A 12619-nucleotide genomic window follows, 5' to 3' on the forward strand; every position below is an offset into this window, starting at 1 on the left:
TTTTATTATGAAGAAGGTACATAACAGTAATAAATTGATTGCAAAATGAAAAAAATGAGAAAAAAAATCCAGAGACCTTTCAGAGTTTTAGGACAAAACGTGAAACAGACGGACTATTTCTCAATGGATTTCGTACGAAATTTCATAGAAATCTAAAAATATAATTTAAAAATTATATACCAAATTTTATCCACTAATTGAAAGACTGTCACTATTTGTAAACACTGTAGCTCTTTTTATTTTTTAATTATCGTGTTACCAGACAGATAAAGGGACAGTTATAATTCCAGAAAAGTGTGTTTGGATACAGGGAGTTCTAAAACGTGGAGATTCGTCAAAATCACAAATTCGAATTTTTTAACAATTACAATGCCTTCCTTTTCCTTTCTCACTAGATGAAAAACTTAGAATTTTGTGTTACATATGAACTTCAATATCAGAATATAATTATAGACATGTTCTTATTTATACCTAAAGTAATTTTAAACTAAAATTAACTCACCTTTTCCCCAGATTCACCAGGGGGTCCAGCGGATCCTACAGGTCCCTGGAGTCCTTGTTCACCAGGACGGCCCGGGGGACCTTCAGGTCCAGGAGGACCGTGATCTCCTCGATCCCCCTTCGCTCCTCGGGGGCCAGGCTCACCTCTAGATCCTGGTAATCCCTAAGAAAAGAAAGTGGTAGGAGAAAATAAATTAAATTCATAAAAAAAAACAAAAATAATGATTGACAGAATTTTTTGACACTTAAAAGTAAATAGTTATAATGTTATTATTTAATTTTTTTTCAAATATAAAAAAACTGTGCTTATTAAAAACTTATATTTCTGACATAACTTATATTAATTAGGCTTTTTGAGGTGGTTTTTTAAAATTTCTTATTATTTAAATGTTATAAATAAAAATTCATCTGTAAATCACTCACCAACAGCCCACTAGGACCAGAATGACCTTTAGAACCTTTTTCACCAGCAGGACCCTGAAAAAAAAATCCGTCAAATTAATTCAAAACAGAAAAGGATTTGTTATTTTAAGATTAAAATTATTGAACAAGAGGCCATCTATTACAATGCAACACTGTGTTGTTTACACCTAATTGTAAAGAAAAATGTGCTTAAATATAATAGTAAAGCACATTATATAGTTCCAAATCCATCGAATTCAATTTCTGCTGCAAGTAAAGAAACATAATATTATTTAAAATATAAAAAAACGTTTATTGTTTGTTATAGCATTTGATTTTTAATAAAAAATTCATTATATATTAATTACAAAAAGTTCTTTACAATCACATATTCAATTCATGTTATTTCATGTAATATGCAGATAATTGCAGTGTACGTTGCATGAATATTGGCCAAATCGTAGAATACACTTCTTTGTTAGGTAATTCTTACAAAAATAAATGTTTATACAATAAACAGTAAATTTTAATTTTATTATTTCAGAACTCTTTATTTTCTAAGTATCTCTCTTCATTTGAATGCGAAAATGATAATAATATACTACACGATGATAATAATATACTATAGCTAAAATAAATTGATTATTAATTTTAAAAATTCAACTGCAATACTATTTTATAAATTTTTTAAATAAATTAATAGATTTTCTTTCTTTTTTGATTTAGACAGATCTATTAATTAGCTACAATTAATCGAAATCCCTTCCCTTCCTTTCTTTGTAATTGATAGATTTTAAAATAGGTTAAAATTACTCGAAAGATGCAGAAATTCCTTTAATAATTTAACTAAAAAATATCTTTTAGCAACTAAAAGTAGGAACAGTTTCCTTCCTCAGAACCATTTCTAAGCAAAATATTTTTTTTTTCCTACTTAATCTAACGGCAATGTATCTTCCTTGAAACAAATAACAATAATAATAATAAACTTGCCCTAGGACCATCTGCACCAGGTGGACCAGCCTCTCCTCTCGGTCCTGGTTGACCTTGAGTTCCTTGTGGTCCTCTTTCACCAGGGAATCCCCTCTCACCACGTTCTCCTGCAGGTCCGGGAGGTCCAGCAGCTCCAGGAAGACCAGGTTCACCATCTTTGCCAGGCTGACCAGGATTTCCAGCAATACCAGGTAGGCCCTAAAGAGGAAGAAAAAAAAATTCAATTTTATCATCAATTTTCACTTTGAAAAATTAAAATTTAGAGTGGATAACAAATGGTTATTTACTTGAAATCCTCTGGCACCCTCTGGTCCAGGAGGTCCTCGTTCGCCACTTTCTCCAGGAGGTCCGGCAGGTCCGGGAGCGCCCGGTGATCCTTCCTTTCCAGAGTCTCCTCTAGGTCCCGGAGGACCAGCGGGGCCAGGTAAACCATCTTGTCCAGCTTCACCCTATGCAAAAACAATTTTAATCGGATTAGAAATTGAATTCTGTACATTCTGTTCATTTTTTGTAAGGAAATCCGGTACAATTTTTATTAACTTACGTCCTTATTAACCGATAATAATTATTAATGTGACTAGTTGCTTTACTGGCTTCACAGCCAGTTTCTGAAACGTTTTTGAACTTCTTAACTAGTCGTACAACCCTAAAATATTGGCTTAATTTAAACTAGAGCATAGTCATTTAGATGAACAGCATTCCATGGAGTAGTTTTTTTCGTTGGTCTAATATTTAAAAAGAATTATGAAATGAAGTTCTTTATAATATTGTTCCAAGAAATCGCGTGCAATATTTTAATACTTTCCGCGTTTTATTCAGAGTATATCCTTAAGAAGTATTCATAGTATTTTTTAGCTTCTCCAGTATTTCATTTTTTTATGATTGCTTTATTTTTTCACACATACTTTGCGTTATCATATTCATTCATACAATTTATTCTACTGCATACTACAGATCATACAGTTTCATACTAAAGATATTTTTTATTCGAGTTTTTATCTTTTTTTCTTACATGTATTCATAATTTGTTATTAGTATGTTACTTATCAATTGATTGTGGTGTAATATTTCTTCTTTTTTATTTTTAAAAAAAGTCAGTATACATTTATATCAAACCAGAAACGGGCCACCTGTGCTCTAGAAACGGAGGTGTGGAGTAGCAGTAAGTATTAAGTAAGTAATGTGATGCAGTAATATGGGCTTCAATCCTGGATTTCCAAAATTGTCGTCTTTTATTAAAAATCAATCATCAAATCTTCATATTTCATTCTACTTTCAAGCAATTCTCGGTCATTTATAATTCATTTGAATCTTTGTTTATTGTAAATAAAATTGGATCAACTAGTCAATAAAGGATTGTAGAGAGTAGATCTTAAAGTGATGTTTCATATACGAGCCCTGACTAAATTGCTCTATCAGGGACCACACCATTTAACTACGGCTGATAAGTTACATTAAAAGTAGGCAATGTCTTAAGGCAGCTAGAAGATGCTTTTCCAGTTGCCGGATTAGATCATAGGCTGCTATCTGTTACTCGATTCCTCCACATTACAGTCGATTTATTTTTACCGTTAGATTCAATATTCCGCGACTCAAAGATGCGATCATTATTGAAACAGTTGGTTAATAGTGACAGAGGAGTCATATAACTTGTAATGATTACAAGATATTCATTACAAAAGTTATACATTACACTGATAAGATCGATAACTGATTCATCACACTGCTAACTCATTCCTCACTTTGATCACTGATTCACTGATAGCTAATTCATCACACTGGTAACTCATTCATCATACTGCTAAATAATATTCTTCACATCGATCTCTGATTCACTGATAACTGACTCATCATATTGCTAACTGATACTCTTCACATCGATCCCTGATTCACTGATAACTGACTCATCATACTGCTAACTGATATTCTTCACATCGATCTCTGATTCACTGATAATTGATTCATCACACTGCTAACTGATATTCTTCACACTGATAACTCATTCATCACACTGATATCTTGTTACTTACTGATAACTTGTTATCAGATCGCATCTACTTTCTGATGGAAATAACTTCCCTCTATTGAACCGTAGTAAATATGTTAAAAAACAATATAATTCAACTTATTATGCATTTTATGTTTGAAAGTTCGAGATTATATCACAACTGACCTGATCTCCTTTTGATCCTGGTAATCCAACTAATCCGGGTAATCCTTGAATTCCCTAAAATAATTCATTAGAAACAATCAGGAATTAAAATGTATGGTGAGTCATATAGAAAATTGTAAAAAAAAAAAAAAAAAAGATAATAAATCTTCGTACTTGTGGTCCAGGTTCACCTGGTTTTCCATCTGCACCAGGTTGGCCCTGCAATGAAAATTTAATAAAAATATTAGTAATTTTCAAAATTTTTATAAAAATCTATGTTTTTCACTTTTTTATACTCCCTTAAGAAAAATTAATGAAATCGTTTTATAGGTTTATCAAGTGTTTATAATATGTTCATAAAATATAAAAAAGGTGTTATTTTGCTTAAGTTATTTTTCGTCCAGAATTAAATCGTAATTAAGTTCGAACTGCCTTTTTTTTATAATTATTAGAAAGTAATAAACGGCCGAATTAAATAGGACAATAATATATATAAATAATAAAAGAATTTCATCATATTTTTATCATTAAATATAGAATACAATTTTACATACAATGATGAAAGCAAATACGTATAAGCACAAAGTTTAAAATCACGAGTCTTGACATACTTTTAAATTTTCTTGAATTATGATTGCAGAAATAAAAATACGAATCTAAAATTGGAATATTATTCCTGGTTTAAAATATCAAATAATGAATTTCAAAGTGCAGAAATTAAATATGAGAAATTTAATTTTCAGCATTTTATGTTTTGAATTACGAAAATTAAACTTATGCGATATTGATCTTTTTATATAGTTTACTATTTTTCATATTCATTGCATTGTTTAAACTTAAGACTTAACAATTAACAGCGAAGGATTTCTAAATAGGTAAATGAAACAAGTGCCTACGCCATTTGGTTGAGGGGAGTATGGGAAGGGGGGGGGTGGAGATTAATGAAAAAATGTTATTACTAAAGTTGTCAGATATATGTTTTTAAGGAATACAAATTTATGAATAACAGATTGTGATTCTCATTTCATAACGAATTATTATAAATATTAAAGCATATTTGCTTATTTATTTATAATAGAATATTCATTATTCATTTAACTGGTTATAATTTATGCCAATTTATAGGTCCCGTGAAATAATAATTTTTACTTTATTCTTGTTAGAAGTTCATTGTTTCTTTATAATCTATCGTAATAATTAGATGCCTTTATTTGTAAGTGAAAAAATCGTTAATTAATAGTTGTTTTTATTATTTTGTCACTATTTTCACCATATATAAAATAAAAATTAAGTAAATAAAAACAGATATATCTGCGCAACTTTACTAAAATAAAAAAAATGAAACTAAAATACATTTTTAACATATTGATAAAGATTCGCCCCAATTATTAAAAGTGGGGTCTTATAATGCATACTGATAAGGGTAGTAAAATACTTAAATCTGTCACTGACTAATAATCATTATTATAACCACTTGACAGTCAAGAATCAGTTGAAATACTAGCAAACTTACCCTTTCACCAGCTATTCCATCTTTTCCGGGTAATCCAGGTCTTCCAGCTAAACCCTAAGGATAAAAACAGAGAAGTTTTTTAGAGATATAGAGCAGTAAAAAGAAGAAAAAACACTAATCAATTTGAGAAAAAAATTATAACATTTAATTTTAAAGATTATAGCATTCATATTATTTTAGTAAATGATAAATAAAATCTTACGCGAAGTCCTTGTAATCCTGGTGGGCCAGGTCTTCCAGATTCACCCTAAATAAATAAAAAAACACATTTTATAGCAGTGAAATTTTTTGATTCCAGCGTTCAGATACAAAATACGCAAAAAAAATCGGATGAAAAAATTGTATAAATTACCTGAGAGCCTTTGGGACCCTGAGGACCTTGCGGGCCTCTGTCACCTTGAGCCCCTTTCATCCCAGCAGGGCCATCTGGGCCGGGGAATCCACGATCTCCAGGTAAGCCCTACATAAAATATTTCAGTAAGAGCAATGTTACACATTTTTAATGTTTAACGTCTCAGCGTTAACTTTAACGATCTGTTTTGTTGAGCAGCACTCAACTTTATGCAGATTTAGATCGATAAATAATGAAAAAATTTTAAAGTAAGAAATGTATTGAGTGCTAAAAATAATATTATAAAAGCTATTTTAACCTTTTTCTTTTCAAAAAGTAAATTTATTTCACAGTAATAATGAAATGCCAAATGACATGAAAAACAAAACTGCGTTCCTTACCCGCTCACCAGGAGGGCCGGACGGTCCAGGTGGACCAGTTGAACCAGCTTTGCCCTGTAAAAAAATGCGTCACATTTAAAGATTTTTACACCCACAATTGAAAAAAAAATTTTAATGAGTAATAAAATAAATAGAATAATTACAAAACACAAGAATGTAATAATGATGTGTTTACATAAAAGATTATAATTTTTTTTATTCATTTGAATTAATTAATGAAATTTACTTATATATATATGATTCTTTTGAGAATTGAAAGAAATTTTGAGATATTTTTTTTATAATTATCGCAAGTATTATAACGCGGTGTATGAGTGCACTGTATCTTCATTACACATGTGAAAATCTAATGAAATAGAGCTATTCTGTCTACTTTCTAAAGACGTTAATTATTAAATTGAAAGCAATTAATTGACTATTATTTAAAAAATAAAAGCAAAATATTAAAATATGTTCAAAACACTTATCTCAGAACATTAGAAAAATTTATTTGATTAAAATAAAACCAAAAAATGTTGGGGATAACGGATTTAATCTAAATGAGGCAAACTGATATCACACAAGTTGAGTTTTTGAAACAAATTCTCCCGAATTAAAGTAATTGTTCAAAATAATAGGTTAATTATTTAAATTAAGGTTGAATGCATCAGACTTTAAATCTGGTGCCTTTAATTTTGACAAAGACGGAGTGTTTGATTTTTTTAGTAAATTATAATAATTAAAAATGAATTTTTCTTAATCCTTGGAGATATTTAGAAGTGAGATTCCTCTAGTGTAAGATGAGTAAATTATTATTATATAAAAGCTGAAATCATATTTCCTACTTCGAAAGGAAAATGTTTTTAAAAAGGTTAAAATCCACAGATTGATAAATTTTTTCATTATAAAACCTAAGTTATGCCAAACGATATATTTTTTAAGATTTTTTTAAACAAATGTATCATTTTAAAAACACTGCAAATGCAGAACACCATATATTATTACACATTCGGATCTTTTCTTTTAACAAAATAGAAAAACAACACTTTACCCTTTTCCCTGCTTGACCAGGTGTTCCAGGAAGACCTCTGGGACCAGGTGTACCTTGTTCTCCCTTTCTTCCAGATTCTCCTTTCAGACCAACTTCACCAGGGATACCCTGCATGATAAAATTATAATTAATAGATGAAAGTTTAAAAACAAAAATATAAATTTAAAAGAAAGTAATGCTTCCAATCTCAGTTAGAAATATATCAGAATTTCGATGTATACTTACAGGAGATCCTTTCGGGCCTGGTAGTCCTGGACTTCCTGATAAGCCAGGCGGACCTCTTGCACCAGGGAAACCAGGTGACCCTGCTAGACCAGTTTCACCCTATAATTTTTAACAGAATTTATTATAATACATTTCAATATATACAACTGCTTTAATTTAACTAAGGAATTAATTATTTCTCCTAATCTCACTTTATGATTTACAGCATTAATCCTATTTTTTTCTTTAAAAAAAGGCTTTTACTTTATAAACAGGCAAAAATTTATAAAATAATAAATTCATGATTAAATTATTTTCACATTACAGTGAGATAGAGATGAAAATTGCCATCACCTAAAATTTTTGGTTACTTAAATTAATTTTGATTACCTTAATTAATAAAATAGTTCAAATTTAGCATTTTTGGACTAAAAATTCTCTTAATAAAAAAATTGAATTCAATGGTTAATTTTTAATTAACTGAAAATTTATTAATTAATCACAATTAAAGTATAGATTAATTTTAAAAATAATTAAATAAAGCATTTAATGTACTATTTAATATATCTTTAATTTAATTTAATTAATAATAGAAATAAACTTAGTTAAAAATTTATATAAATAAAATAATTTTTAATATTCTTTATAAGTTCTTTTCTATAGATTTCTAAGATTCTCGTATCGATTACACTATTTTAATTCATTATCATTAACCCTACAGGAATTGGTGGGTGAAAAACATCACCCAAACCTTTTTAAGTTTTTAAGAACCATTGGATTTTATATTCGCATTTAACTCTTTTTGTTGATTTATCGTCTTTTATTTATTAAATTTTTTTTAACACTTTTTATGTGAAAATGTTTTCTCAAACTTTCATTTGGAATTTTTACTCTTTGAATGTATTTTATATCATCTGAATTTGCGTATTTTACTTTATATTAGACTTTATGATGTTTAGTTCTTTTTAATCTAGTAGCATTTCATACCATGTGCTTGGCGGAGCTTGGCCAAAAATGGCTCTTGCGCCAAAAAAATCCAAACAACCAAACCAAACTTCTATAGATTAACACAGCTGTAAATCGCATAAAAAAAGCGTTTAGAGTCAATTATGGGTTCTATATTAAATTACATCCATTCTTATCAATATATAAATCAAATTTTTCCTTTTTTTTGTTTAAAAAATATATATATTTCAAATTATGCATAACAAACCGGACTTATTATTCTATACAACATAAAAATTGCTAATTGAATTGTTTCTATTCAATATAAAAATTTATTATTTAAAAACATGGCAAACTTACCGGCGAACCTTTTTCTCCTGGAGCGCCATCTTTTCCTGGTGCACCCTAAAATAAGGAATTCATCTCAATGAATAAAACCCTAAATACACCATTTTTAAACGTTTGCTTGCAGCAGTTGCATTACTCTTATCTTCTCCTTTGGATACTAGATAGCGATACCTGATTAGGCCATCCCATAGTGCATTGCGATTGTAATTAGAATGAGATGTGATGATGAACTGTGAAGCCGCACGCGTGAATGTCTTGTCTCTGTGTTTGTGCTTGTTTAGTGTGTGAATGTGATTATTAAAAGAAATGTTCCTCAAAAAAATTCGTCCTGTTGCTTCCTGCATGGATTATAATAATCTACATACCACCACATGCTTCATTTATACAGGCTTATTTATTCATATAATCAATTGTCTAATAAATTTACATGAAATCTTGGAAATTAATTTTATAAACTTTTAGGTAATTCGCTGAATCTTTTAAAATCATTTATTTTAATGAATTCCTACCAAATCATGAAGACAATTTTAATTAAAAAGGAACTTTTAGGTAATCTATGCGATTTTTTTTGTATCTTTATATTCACACATCTCAGTGAGCTCTATTGAAAATCCAAATTTAACATCTTGGTTCTTTCATTCAATCTTATTATGTTTATATAGTCACCAAGATTTAGCAGTTACATGCAAATATTTTAAATTTTGCATTATAAGTGTATTTTGAAGCAGAATTTTCCTTTGATGCATACTTTTACAAAAGTTGAAGCTTGAAAAAAAAATTATTTTCGAAGTTATAATATGAAAAAAGAATCGCTCTTAAATAAGTATACACAAAGTCATTACATGAAAAATTCATTAATCCTATGTAAGTACTCATGAAATTATTACATGAAACACCATGTTCTTTCAATGATTTTTAAAGTCTTTAAGCACATACCATTAAATCATCCTATCTCAGTAGTCGGAAAAATAAGAAGTCTTTTTGGATTGCCAAAATTATCGTAATAAAATCCATACCTAAAATTTCCCATTTTTGCGAAATTTAAATATATTTATAAAATTAAAATTTATGCTAGAAAAATGATGGCATTAATCAACAAAATTTATTTTGTTGTCATTTAGAATTAATATTTAATATTTGAAATATGTAAAAGTAATTATATATTTATTTCTTTAAAAATGGCTAAGAAATCTGCATATGCATGCCTGAAGAAAAATAATATTTCAGTTTTGCATTCGATAAGATAGACAATTATAATAATGAAATGTTTATTTTTAAATAATAATCATACAACGATTTGAAAGCATGCCAAATCTTTAAATATGACATTTTATTTTATTCTCAATTAAATTAGATATCATGATACTTTTCACGTGAGAATCATATTCATTTTTATAGTTCTTATCATTTACACAAAGCAGCTTATATGCAAAATAAAAAAAAATCCTCTCCCTCGATTTGTAACAGAAAAAATATGTAAAAATGCAGTTTACTTACAACAATCTCGGACGTTTATGGTAGTACTAAATATTTATGTCGCATAAATTTTTTTCAGAACGCACAATATGCACTTTTTTACTTCATAAATAGCGATTCGTTTCCGGATTGATTAGAAATTGAAAGACATTTCAGTAACTTCTAAATCCAAAATGAAATGAAATGCAGTCTATTACCATTGGCCCTGGTTCTCCGGGTATTCCTGGTTTACCAGGTTCTCCACGTGGTCCTTGTAAGCCTTGACTTCCTTTAGGGCCTGTGGGTCCAGCATCTCCCTAATATATTTCAAAGTAATTCAATCATCGACATTTTACAATTAGTACTCAAAACAATATTTTTTGGCAAGAAATAAATTACGTAAACAAATGCAAACTCGGAATTTAATGATATGAAATAATGTAGATTTAATATCAAAAAGAAAATAGCTCTCTCTTGCCAAAATTAGGTAACTAGTAAATCCCTTCTACCATTAAAAAACTTCAGCTTCAAATTCAATTATTTCTGATTTCCTTGCCTCAATCAAAGCAGAAACTGCGTCTAATTTATATTTTATTTCATTTTGGGGCCTACATTATTAGAGCACTGTATGCACCGTTGCAAAAGTATTTGAATGAATTCGCAAGCATTGGAAAGATGAAAGTTTTTTATTTTACATAGAAAATTGAAATCTTGCCTTGGGATGGCGATTGAAAGTTATTATAAATTTTAATTTTAAAAAAACATTTTGGCTGTATTAAAAATTATCATAGTTTTTACATCCATATAAAGTACAAATTTGATGTTGTCGAATATACATTTTGTGTAAATTTTATCTCAATAAATTTAAATAACTTCAAGAAAAAAAATCTAAATCATTCCTGTCCTGGAGATTATTTCAAACTGTATTTCAAATAAATAAAGTAAAATCTGCCACAAACCTAATTTTAAAAAAACACAGCTTCATTAGCAACAAGAAGAGATGTGAGAAAAAAAAAGACTTCAAAATGTAACTGTTCTTATTCAATATTATTTAATTTCTTTAAACTCTTCTTTGACAGACTTGTAAAATTATTTGTAAATCTGAAGTCTGTTATGTAACCCTTATTTACTTACAACAGACAAACTCATAAAGTTTTGCCTTTAAAAAAAGAGATATGAATTGTAAAAATGTTACCTTTGCTCCAGGTGATCCTGGGAAACCTGGGGATCCTGGTCTGCCGATAGGACCCTAAAAAGAGTATGTACACATATGAAAAAAGAAATAATTGAATTCATATATAGGATATCAATTAGTTTTAAAATAATAATTAAATTAAACGTTGCATAATAAAATAAATTTTATATATAAAATAAAAAATATAAAATTTTATTTAAATAAAATTTATATATAAAATAAAAAAATATAAAATTTATAAATTTTATATATAAAAAATAAAATAAAATTTATGATAATAATATGCAACAGGGATTATTTAAAATACATAATATTTTTTAAATAAAACTTTAAAAAAATAAATACTGTTTTAAAATATTACTTAAAAACATTTATAAACTTGCTTATACTATTATTGAATGAAAATATTACAAAGAAGAATGAACTGCAAAATACTTACTGGTGGTCCTGGCGGTCCGGGCAAGCCATCTATTCCTCTTATTCCCTAAAAAATATTTTAGAATAATTCAGTTGTGTAAGAGAAGAATAAATTTTAAATTTATGAATAAACGACTAATGAAAAAGTGATATTGAAAGGACTCACAGGTGGTCCAGGAGGGCCTTCGCGTCCTCTTTCTCCTCGAGGTCCAGGCGGTCCCTAAAATTTCATTTGTCAAGGTTAATATGACGAAGGACAGTTGAAAGAAAATACCAAAAACAACGTATTTCATAGCAGCAAGCATATATATATATATATATATATATATATATATATATATATATATATATATATATATATATATATATATATATATATATATATATATATATACATATATATATATATATATATATATATATATATATATATATATATATATATATATATATATATATATATATATATATATATATATATATATATATATATATATATAATGATATTTTAAATTCTAATTTTAATTTATTTAATTTCCAAGATTTTATCTTAATTTAGCCCATCGTAACTTCATTCTAAAATATTCTCTTATTTCAAGATCCAATTCCACTTTCGGTTTAATTAATTCCTCTGTAAAACTAATGCGCCATCAGTACTATGTATCAAATGAAAGTGATACTTTTCGTTGCTCTTGAAAAGGTGTTAAAGGTCACCACATGCATGGCCAGAAATCC

At 28.2% G+C, this 12619-nt stretch overlaps 1 protein-coding gene across 1 annotated transcript in view; it reads right to left on the reverse strand.

Annotated features, from left to right (window-relative positions):
* The window catches only part of LOC129963058 (collagen alpha-1(I) chain-like), a 66076-nt gene that overhangs the window by 19166 nt on the left and 34291 nt on the right, over positions 1–12619 (reverse strand). Inside the window, exons 15-31 of the mRNA XM_056077083.1 lie at positions 12051–12104; positions 11907–11951; positions 11468–11521; positions 10491–10589; positions 8830–8874; positions 7546–7644; positions 7321–7428; positions 6291–6344; positions 5911–6018; positions 5761–5805; positions 5559–5612; positions 4220–4264; positions 4067–4120; positions 2181–2342; positions 1894–2091; positions 925–978; positions 503–664 (exon numbers count right to left, since the gene is read on the reverse strand). Coding sequence (XP_055933058.1) covers positions 503–664; positions 925–978; positions 1894–2091; positions 2181–2342; positions 4067–4120; positions 4220–4264; positions 5559–5612; positions 5761–5805; positions 5911–6018; positions 6291–6344; positions 7321–7428; positions 7546–7644; positions 8830–8874; positions 10491–10589; positions 11468–11521; positions 11907–11951; positions 12051–12104 — 1440 coding nt within the window. The remainder of the gene's footprint in view (positions 1–502; positions 665–924; positions 979–1893; positions 2092–2180; positions 2343–4066; positions 4121–4219; positions 4265–5558; positions 5613–5760; positions 5806–5910; positions 6019–6290; positions 6345–7320; positions 7429–7545; positions 7645–8829; positions 8875–10490; positions 10590–11467; positions 11522–11906; positions 11952–12050; positions 12105–12619) is intronic.

The sequence above is a fragment of the Argiope bruennichi genome, chromosome 3 (assembly GCF_947563725.1).
Source record: "Argiope bruennichi chromosome 3, qqArgBrue1.1, whole genome shotgun sequence".
Classification (NCBI taxonomy): domain Eukaryota; kingdom Metazoa; phylum Arthropoda; class Arachnida; order Araneae; family Araneidae; genus Argiope; species Argiope bruennichi.